An 11,208-nucleotide genomic window follows, 5' to 3' on the forward strand; every position below is an offset into this window, starting at 1 on the left:
GCTTCTTCTGCTCAGCGTGTCTACGCTTTATCAGTGTTCTCATGGGTATCAGTAGTTTATAGCTTTTTAATGCTAAGTAGTATATCAGTTTGTGAATATACGACAGTTTTCTTAAAATTCGTGCACCTGTTAGTGGATATTTGGGTAGTTTCCAATTTGGGGCTATTATGGATAAATATGCTATAAACATCCTTGTCTTTTATGGGACATGTGTTATCATTTCTCTTTGGTAAATATTTAGAAGAAAAATTGCTAGGCAATAGGATGGGTACATATTTAACCATATATACATATATATGTGTATGTGTGTATATATATATATATATATATATATATATGCACATATAACTGCCAGTTTTCCAAAGTGATTGTACCAATGTATGAAAGTTCTACTTGATTCTCATCAACACTTGATATTATCTGTCTTTCTCATTCTAGCCATCCTAGTGGGTATCTCCTGGTGGTATTAATTTACATTCCTTTGATGACATGATATTGTACATCTTTTGATATGTTTATTGGCCACTGTTTTCTTTTGTGAAGTATCTGTTCAAGTCTTTTGTCCATTTATAAAATGGAATTGTTTGCTTATTTAATATTGTGTGTCTATATGCATATTGCATGTATCATACCACTGATGTAAATTATAGTGCCATACAGTCCTCCCTCGGTATCTGAGGGGGATTGCCTCCAGAACCCTCCCCCCATACCAAATCTGTGGATGCTCAGGTCCCTTATATAAAATGTCATAGTACAGTCGACCTTCCATACAGGTTCTGCATCCATGGATACTGAGGCCGACTGTTTATCACTGACATAAATTTCACACATGTATCATATGTGATAGATATTCTTTGTCAGATATATATTTGCAAGTATTTTCCCCAGACCATGCCTTGTCTCTTCATTTTCTTAACAGCAGAAGTTGTAATTTTGAAGTCCAATTTATTGATCTTTAATTTTATGATTAATGCTTTTTTATTGTGGTAAAACATACATAACATAAAATTTACCATTTTAACCAATTCTAAGTGTATATTTAGTGACATTAAGTACATTCACACCGTTGTTAATATCCATTCACTTTGTTAACATATCAATCTCCAAAACTTTTTCATCATCTTCCCAAACTGAAATTCTGTACTCATTAACACTAACTCCCCATTCCTCGCTGTCCTCAGCCCCTAATAATCATTATTCTACTTTGTGTCTCTGAATTTGACTTCATGTAAGTGGAATCATATAATATTTGTTCTTCTGTGTCTGGCTGATTTCATTTACTATAATGTCCTTAAGGTTCATTCATGTTATAGCATGTGTTCAAATTTCCTTCCTTTTTAAGGCTGAATAATGTTCCACTGTATATGTATACCACATTTTGTTCACCCATTTGTGAGGGACATTTAGGTTGTGTGAAATGATCTTTCATTGTGGTTTTGATTAGCATTTCCCTAATGATTAATAATATTGGGCATCTTTTCATGTGCTAATTGGCCATTTGTACATCTTCTTTGGAAAAATGTCTATTCAAGTCCCTTGCCCTTTTTTTTGGGCAGGGGGGTGGGCTGTGCCGCAAGGCTTGTGCGATCTTAGTTCCCCGACCAGGGGTCCAACCCAGGGCCCACTGTGGTTAGCAATCACAGTGAGAGCGCCAAGTCCTAACAACTGTACAGCCAGGGAATTCCCCTTTGCCCTTTTGTGTGTGTGTGTGTGTGTGTGTGTGTGTGTGTGTGGTACGCGGGCCTCTCGCTGCTGTGGCCTCTCCCGTTGCGGAGCACAGGCTCCGGACGCGCAGACTCAGCGGCCATGGCTCACAGGCCAAGCCGCTCCACGGCATGTGGGATCTTCCCGGACCGGGTCACGAACCCGTGTCGCCTGCATCGACAGGCAGACTCTCAAACACTGCGCCACCAGGGAAGCCCCCCTTTGCCCATTTTTAAACTGAATTGTTTGTTTGTTGTTAAGTTGTAGGAATTCTTTATATAGTCTGGATATTAACCCCCATCAGCTATATGATATGCAAAGATTTTCTCCCATTCTGTGGGTTATTTTTTCACTCTGTTGTTAGTGTCCTTTGATGCACAAAAGTTTAAAAAGTTAATTAATTTAAAGTTTTTAATGAAGTCCAGTTTATTTTTTCTTTTGTTGCCTGTGCTTTTAGTGTCATATCCAATAAATTACTGCCAAATGCAATGTCATGAGAATTTTTTTTCTATGTTTTCTTCTAAGAAACTGTTTTAGCTCTTATGTTCAGGTCTTTGATCCATTTTGAGTTAATTTTTGTATATGGTGTAAGGGAAGGGTCAAACTTCATTCTTTTGCATGTGGATATCCAATTGTCTCAGCACCATATGTCTCACTGAATGGTTCCAACACACTTGTAAAAAATCATTTAACTACATATGCAAAGATTTGCTTCTGGGTTCTCTATCCTTTTCTGTTAGTCTATGTGTCTGTCTTTATGCCGATGCCACACTGTTTTCTGTGTGTGCTTTTTTGAAAATTTTGTTCTCAGTTTGTTTTTTAAATAAATATGTTTTGTTTTTCTCTTTGATTTTTATAAGTTCCCAATATGTTAAGCAATGTTAAGCAAAGTCTCTCATCCACTTATCTGTTAGGGCTAAACTAGATTTATTTTCAGGAAATGCTTTCATTTGCTGAAGCATATTCTCTCAGGAGGCAAGGCTTCTTTAGTTGTGTGTCCTAGTTTGTATCTTCATTTTTTTAGAAAATAAATTTATTTATTTATTTATTTTTGGCTGTGTTTGGGTCTTTGTTGCTGCACGCGGGCTTTCTCTAGTTGCAGTGAGCAGGGGCTACTCTTCATTGAGGTGCAGGGGCTTCTCATTGCGGTGGCTTCTCTGGCTGCGGAGCACGGGCTCTAGGTGCGCAGGTTTCAGTACTTGGGGCTCGCGGGCTCCAGAGCGCAGTCTCAGTTGTTGTGGCGCACGGGCTTAGTTGCTCCGCAGCATGTGGGATCTTCCCGGACCAGGGCTCCAACTCGTGTCCCTGCATTGGCAGGCAGATTCTTAACCACCGTGCCACCAGGGAAGTTCCAGTATCTTCATTTTTTTTTTTTTTTTTTCTTTTTGCGGTATGCGGGCTTCTCACTGTTGTGGCCTCTCCCGTTGCGGAGCACAGGCTCCGGACGCGCAGGCCCAGCGGCCATGGCTCACGGGCCCAGCCGCTCCGCGGCATATGGGATCCTCCCAGACCGGGGCACGAACCCGTATCCCCTGCATCGGCAGGCGGACTCTCAACCACTGCGCCACCAGGGAGGCCCCCAGTATCTTCATTTTTAAGCAGAGGAATTATTCTCTCACTGCAGCTCAGCTGCTTACAAAAGCATGCAAGTGTGGCTTTGACTGGCCTTGCAGAATGACTCCTGTGAGGTACTTGTCATTATGTGTAGTACCACACTGTTATGATTACTGTAGCTTTTTTTTTTTCAGGAACTACTTCAGTCTTATTTTATTGACTTCTTTTTGATCATTGAAGTTGTTTTCATCTTTGTAGTGATGTAGCTTTGTAATATATTTTCAAATCAGGAAGCAAGTCCTCCAAGTTTGTTTTCTTTTTCAAGATTGTTTCAGCTATTCAGTGTCTCTTGAAATTTCATGTGAATTTTAGGATGGTTTTTCTGGTTTTGCAAAAAACATTACTGGGATTTTGGAAGAGATTGCATTAGATTTGTTAGTCTCTTTGGGTAGTATTGACATCTTAACAATGTTAAGTCTTCCAATCTATGGGTGTGATGTCTTTCCATTTATTTATGCCTTCTTTAATTTCTTTCAGCAATGTTTTGTAGTTTTCAGTGTATAAGTCTTTTGCCACCTTGGTTAAGTTTATTCATAAGTATTTTATGCTTTTTGATGGTGTTGTAAAAAAATTTTCTTTATTTATTTCTTTTTTCATATTTTTCACTGTTAGTGTATAGACATGCAGCTAATTTGGGGTGTTGATTTTTTATCCTGCAACTTTGCTTAATTTGCTTATTAATTCTAGCAGGTGTGTGTGTATGTGTGTGTGTGTGTGTGTGTGTTGGGAATATTTAGGGTTTTCTACATATATGATCATGTCTTCTGCAAACAGAGATAATTTTGCTTTTTCCTTTCCAATTTGGATGTCTTTTTTCCTTTTTCTTGCCTAATTGCTCAACACTATGTTGAATAAAAGTGTTGAAAGCAAACATCTTTGTCTTGTTCCTGATCTTAGAGGAAAAGCTTTCAGTCTTTTACCATTGAATATGATGTTAGCTCTGGGTTTTTCATTTATGACCTTTATTATTAAGATAGCTTCTTCCTATTTCTATTTTGTTGATGTAAAATGCTTTTCTACATCAATTTAGATGATCATGTGATTTTTCTCTTTCATTCTGTTAATGTGGTGAAGTACACTGATTGATTTTTCATATATTGAACCACTCTTACATTCTAGAAATAAATCCCACTATGCCATGGTGTATAATCTTTTTAATATGCTACCAAATTCAATTTTCTAGTATTTTGCATTAATATTCTCATGAGGTATAGGTCTGTAGTTTTCTTTCCTTGTAGGGTCATTGTCTAGCTTTGATATCAGGGTAATGCTGGTCTCGTAGAATTAGTTAGACATGTTCCTCCTCTTTGATATTTTAGAAGAGTCTGAGAAGGATTGGTATTAATTCTTCTTCAAATGTTTGGTAGGGAAAAAAGAATATAAAAAATAAAAACAAAACTAAAAAAACCCACAAATATTTGGTAGAACTCACCAATAAGACCATTTTGTCCAGGGCTTTTCTTTATTGGGAAATTTTTGATTACTGACTCAATCTCCTTACTAATTATAGGTCTATTCATATTTTCTATTACTTCATGATTCAGTCTTGGTAGGTTGTATGTTTCTAAGAATTTGTCTATTTCATCTAGATTATCCAATTTATTGTCATACACCTATTCATAGTACTCTCAAAATCCTTTTTGTTTCTGTAAAACAAATAGTAATATCATCACTTTCATTTATTCTTTTTATTGAGATGCAATTGACATATTATATTAGTTTCCTTGGTGCAAATGTAAACTGGTGCAGCCACTGTAAAAAACAGTATGGAAGTTCCTCAAAAAATTAGGATTTTCTACGTAAACAATCATGTTGTTTCTAAATAAATACCGTTCTAATTTCCTTTCTATTTTTTTATGTGATTAATTTTTTATTATTTCCTCAGTACACTACTTAGGACTTCCAGTACAATGCTGAAAAAGTGATGAGTAGATATTCTTGCCTTTTGATAGATCTTAGGAAAAAAGGGTTAAATATTTTACCGTTTGTTATGTTACTACACAGAAATGGTATAGTCCTAGGTAGGGTTCTCTAGGGATTTAGCAACTATTAACTTCAGGTAGTGTTGGACCGCTTTGCACCTAGTTCTTGCTTCCTACAATTTTGGTAGTGCATCCTTACAGACCTACCCCTCTTCTTTCTTCTGTCTGCTGTTAGTTGTCAGGGGCCGCTGCTGGGAACTGAGGGAAGTGAAATAGAGGGAAGGACTCTGGGCCCCTCCCTCTGGCCTGTTCCTTTTGGTTGTCTGTCAGACATGAGTGACAGTAACTATTGAGCCCATGCGCCACAACTACTGAAGCCGCGCACCTAGAGCCCATGCTCCTCAACAAGAGAAACCACTGCAATGAGAAGCCCTCGTACCAAAACAAAGAGTAGCCCCCGCTCGCCGCAACTAAAAGAAAGCCCGCGTGCAGCAACGAGGACCCAATGCAGCCCCCCAAAATTAATTAATTAATTAATTATTTTTTAAAAAGAAATGAGTGACAGCACCAAGGAAACTTTTTACCATAACAATCTGTAGGTACCTGTAACAGTTTCAGAAGGCATCAGATATCTTCTTCCCCTAATTTTTGGACTGTAGTTATGCTAAACCCTAGATGAAGGCCAATGTTTGGAGTTTTGGTTAGATATGGAAAGAGTTACCACCCAGCTGATGAACACATTTTTTAAAAATAAATTTATTTATTTATTTATTTTTGGCTGCATTGGGTCTTCATTGCTGCGCGGGGGCTTTCTCTAGTTGCGGCGAGCGGGGGCTACTCTTCGTTGCGGTGCGTGGGCTTCTCATTGAGGTGGCTTCTCTTGTTGCAGAGCGCTGGCTCTAGGCGCGCAGGCTTCAGTTGTTGTGGCACGCGGGGTCAGTATTGTGGCTCATGGGCTCTAGAGCACAGGCTCAGTAGTTGTGGCACACGGGCTTAGTTGCTCCGCGGCATGTGGGATCTTCCCGGACCAGGGCTTGAACCGTGTCCCCTGCATTGGCAGGCGGATTCTTAACCACTGTGCCACCAGGGAAGCCCCGAACACATTTTATTTGTGTTTTGCATTGGAATTAGAAAAGTGAGAAGTAGAAATTGTACCGATTTCATTTAACTTACCAATATTTTCAGTTTCCCTGGACTTTCACCCAGTGTATACTTTTAATAAGAACTTATTAAACGTTTTGGGGGTCTCTTGCCAGAGGTCATCAGCCTTTTTGCCTTACCTCTTCTCCCTTTCAGAAGATGCAGGGGAATTTCTCCTCATCTCACGTATAGGTCCTGGGTAAAACCTTAGGACAATGGGGATATGGGGCAGGACTAGTAGGGTCAAAAAGGGAAAAGGCCTATTTGTCAGTATAGGACAAAGGTGAGGAGGACAAAGTCTGGGCTGGAGAGAGATGAATAAATATTTGCAAATGCTATGTCTTTCATTGTTTTGGACACTATCAGCATTCTGGCATCCTCGTGATTCTGGCTGGGGTAAAGGAGAAAGTGGGATACAACAAAAAAATCAAAACAGTCATTCCAGCCATGAAGATACCAAAGCAAAGGAGATGTTTGGATTTTCTTGTTCCTCTGGTTTGTTTCTTCCTCAGAACAGTGAGGATCTCCCATAGCCTTTAATAGTGGGCGTGAGGTATGCCCAGGTAACCAAAGTTTCTAAGGACCAAGACACTTCCTAGTTCTGACCAGTCTTAGTATCTCTTCATCCCAAGCCTCTCCCCACTTCCCAATCTGAGCACTGATTCTTTCCAGCAGGGCTGTTCTGCTGACCCACCATGATCCAGGCTGTGCTGCTCCTTTGCTGTGTCTTGCTGTCCCCAGTGGCTGCCTTCCCAAGAAATACCCAGGAAGGGGTTCTGACTTTCCAGCTGTTTTTCATAGAAACTGGGCATCCTCTGAACATGCTCTCCAACCAGATCCCTCTCCCAGATTCCAAGACCTGCCAGGTTCTCTTATGTACGGCCCCATCCTTAGCCCCTCTACTTGAGTACCTATCCAACTTAGCTCTGGAGGTGGCCCAGGATGAGAATGTCAGCCCAGCTGAGGCCCACATTCTGTAGCTTCACCTTGTTAAGATAGGAGGAAAGGACACCACTGAAACCCTCATCCATGAGAGAGAGCAAAAAGCACAATGAGGAAGAAGGCATTGGCAATGCTAAAGCATTCTGAGGGATCTTGGGGGACCCACGGGGAGGCTTGGATAAATCCAAAACTCAGCTACTCACCCTGAGGAATGTATTAATGATGACGAATATGCCCACTGGGGTGGCTGGTCTGCCAGTTAGCTTGGATGGTGATTGAGTTTGCTGAGAAGCCATCCCCCATGATGCTGGTGACACAATTCAGAGCTTTTGCTATCAACATCCCCTAGAACTGCAAGTATGAGTCTTGGGAACGTGTTGGAGAATTAGGTAAAAAGCTGAAGACACCCCCAAGTTAAGAGCCTCTCAGTGTCTATGGATGATGACAATATAATTTATCAAATGTTCCACAGTTATTCTGAAGTGCTTTATGGGGAAATTGATTCAGGAACTTGTCCAGATTCTTTACTTCAGATAGTCAGTGCCACCTAGGTGACAAGTCTGATTTCCCAGGACTGCTTTCTAGGATGGGACACAGTAAGTAGGCAGAAATGTTGGACACCACTTAGGATAGGTATAGGCTCTTCATTTCATCCCAGTGCTAAAAGACACAGGTGACTGGTGTTAGCCTTGCTTTTCTCCACTTAGTAGCTCTCAGTCCTTATTTCACATTCCATTTTCCATTTTTTCCTTCAGTTATCATATACTGTACCTGTAATATGTCTAAGCATGAGAAGCATTTTAACTTTCTTTTTCTGTTGTTATAATTTTTATTGACGTGTAGTTGATTTACAATGTTGTTAGTTTCAGGTGTACAGCAAACTGATTCAGTTATACATATAGCCATTTTTAGATCTTTTCCATTGTAGGTTATTAAAATTTCTAATCATCTTATTTCTACTCTGTGACCTCTAAGCTAATAGTCTCTTACAAGCTCTTATCAAACTCCACTCCACCCTTTCCTACTACCCTCTCTTTAAAAGTTCTCATTCTTCAAAGTCATTACAAAAAAGCATCAAAGTTATGAAAAGTAAACACAGGACTCAATGGTTCCTAACACTTTTTTTCCCGAACTTTGTCGATGTGTTGTAGAGCACAAAGTGTTACAAAGATCAAATGACTTAGAAGTTATTCTTTTGAAATCTTGAATTTCTTCTAAGAAGTATATGATTTCAATCCTCCAAATGAACTTCCAGGCACCATTGAAGCTGACTTGCCCTAATGAAGTGTTAAAAACTAAATAGATAGGTTGCTTACACTTCTCTATGCCCATTTTGTTTCTTTGTTCGTTTGTTTTTCTATTCTCCTCTTTTAAAAAATGATAATTTTATCTTTGGAATGCACGCAAAGAAACTTCATCATATTCTTTCTATTCTCCAGTCCCTCATATTTCCCTCCACATGTTGAAAAGTGTGCTATTGAAAACATTAGCTAGATAGAAAGACAGAGAAATAGATACATAGATAGACAGATTGATTTTTTTATTGATAATTACATTTATAATTCAAGGAAACTTCACATGTTCAGAACATTTATAATCTGATGAAAGCTTAAAGACACATATTGTTAACTAATAAAAATGGCTAAGCAATGATATCACAAATCTGTGATCCATTATTATATCCATTAGAATGACTGGATTAGTAAAAGAAACAAGTGGAAGTTGGGTGGATTATACTGGAGCTCAATCTCTCTCAGCATAGAGAACAGCTGATGGATAAACGATTGTTATCCACAATGGATGAGTCCAGCAGATTCTTACGGGCTGCATAATGTTATTTCTATCTTTGGAAAGGGAAGTTAGAAATAAGGCCAAAACTACAGAATAGAAACACGTAGAAGCATTTTAACTTTTTTCTCATTCATCTACCTTGTACTAAATCTCCAATGAGACACTGAAGCTTGCTAATTTAATTTTTAAACTGAAAAGAGAATCATAGACATCTAACCTCTTCTGATTCTGGGTTTCCCAGCTTCTATCACGAGCTAGAGTGTGAAAGTGACAGGGACCTGTAGGAAATGCCAAAGAACAGAGTTTTTAGGTATTGAGGTCGAGTGCGTGACAAGGGGACAAGGTTTGAGAAGCCAGTACAAATGGACAAATATTTGCAGAGATTACATCTCTTACTGATAATAGGGGAAAGCCAATATCTACTTTCTTCACCCGACAGAGGAGTAGGCAGAACAGGATTGAGGAGCTACCAAATCTATCAAAGTAGCCTTACTTCTTAATCACCAGACTTTGTGGTAATTTGGGGCTCCCTATTAAATAGGTGGAAATCAGGCAGAGGAAGACCTGAAGATGAAGAAGGCTGAGAGGGAACAATTGGGTTGCATTTCCTGTTTCTCAGTCCTTTAGCTAAAAAGAACAGAAGTTTGGAGGTGATAGATGAGGTTTGCCCTGAGTCCTGGGCTCCTTTTGGACAACAGTCCTTACGGAAACGGTTTGTATGTTTCTGGTTTCTCCCGTCTCCAGTGCACTCTGCTCTGGACATGCGTGGTCTCAGACTCATCATGGTACCAGCTGAGCTACTTCTTTGCTGCTTCCTGCTGCACGCTGTGGATGCAATTTCATATGGAAACCAGACAGACGACTTGGTGCATCTTCGCTCATCCTTGGGATCCTGGCTACCTTCCTCAGCCCCCTTGTCTTGCCGGACCCTGCTCCCCAAATCCCTGCCTGGCTTCACCCACATGGCCCTTCTCCCCAAGTTCCTGGTAGGCCTGCCCCTGATGATTGCCTTGGAGAAAGCTGGCTGTCAAGCTGATGTACGGGTCCTGCAGCTTCAGCTCTACCGCCAGGGGAGTGTAAAGGCTACACAGATCCTCATCAGGTATCTTCAAGAGCTCGAGAAAAGCAGAAGCACAGGGACGGGAGTGTCAGTGGATGCCCTGGCCTCTGCTCTGCAGCTGTTGGCCAGGGAGCACCCAGACCCAGAGAGGGCCCGACGATCCCTCTCCATCAAGGACTGTGAGCAGGAGCAGGAGCAGAGTGTGCACAATGTAGTCCAGCTGTTGCCAGGAGTGGGAACCTTCTACAACCTGGGCACAGCATTGTATTATGCTGTTCAGAACTGCTCGGACAAGGCCAAGGAACGAGGCCGAGACGGGGTCATAGATCTGGGTTATGAACTTCTGATGGCCATGGCTGGAGTGTCAGGGGGGCCCACGGGACTAATGATCAGTACTGCACTTAAACCTATAGTGAAGGCTGGGGTTCAGCAGGTGATCCAGTATTATAATGAGAGAGAGGTGAACAGCCCTCCACCAGAGACCAGCAAGGAGGTCTTGGGGGGCACCTCAAATTGAGTCACCTAGAAGAAACAGCTACCATGGCCCCTTTGGTATCAGAAGTAGTAAGTTCAGTTCCTTACTGGCAGTGGACCTTACTCTATGACTATGGCTTAGATCCTAGGGATGGGAATAGTACTGAGATATAAAAGAAGGTGGTACGGGGTGGGATGGGGAGTGGGGGGGAGATGCGGGAGGGAGAGGATGTGGGAACAGATGTGTATGTATGACTGATTCACTTTGTTATAAAGCAGAAACTAATAATAATAATTAAAAAAAGAAGGTGGTACGGAATTCCTTGGCTGTCCAGTGGTTAGGACTCCACTCTTTCACTGCCAAAGGGGCCGGGTTCAATCCCTGGTCGGGGAACTAAGATCCCCGTAAGCTGCGAAGCAATCAATCAATCAAACAATCAATCAATTATAAAAGAAGGTGGTGGGACTTCCCTGGCGGCCCAGTGGTTAAGAATCCACACTTCCACTGCAGGGGGTGTGGGTTTGATCGCTGGCGGGGAAACTAAGATCCTGCATGCCAGC

The 11,208-nt window shown here is 40.9% G+C and overlaps 1 protein-coding gene across 1 annotated transcript; it reads left to right on the top strand.

The window, feature by feature from the left end:
* The first annotated feature begins 9,865 nt into the window (after positions 1 to 9,865).
* On the top strand, positions 9,866 to 10,821 carry APOF (apolipoprotein F). Its single transcript, XM_060111717.1, is given in 2 exon segments — positions 9,866 to 10,682; positions 10,685 to 10,821. Coding segments are annotated over 2 exon segments (945 nt in total). The 5' UTR covers positions 9,866 to 9,874.
* The last annotated feature ends 387 nt before the right edge of the window (positions 10,822 to 11,208 follow it).

Source organism: Mesoplodon densirostris, chromosome 11, assembly GCF_025265405.1.
Source record: "Mesoplodon densirostris isolate mMesDen1 chromosome 11, mMesDen1 primary haplotype, whole genome shotgun sequence".
NCBI classification, from domain to species: Eukaryota; Metazoa; Chordata; class Mammalia; order Artiodactyla; family Ziphiidae; genus Mesoplodon; species Mesoplodon densirostris.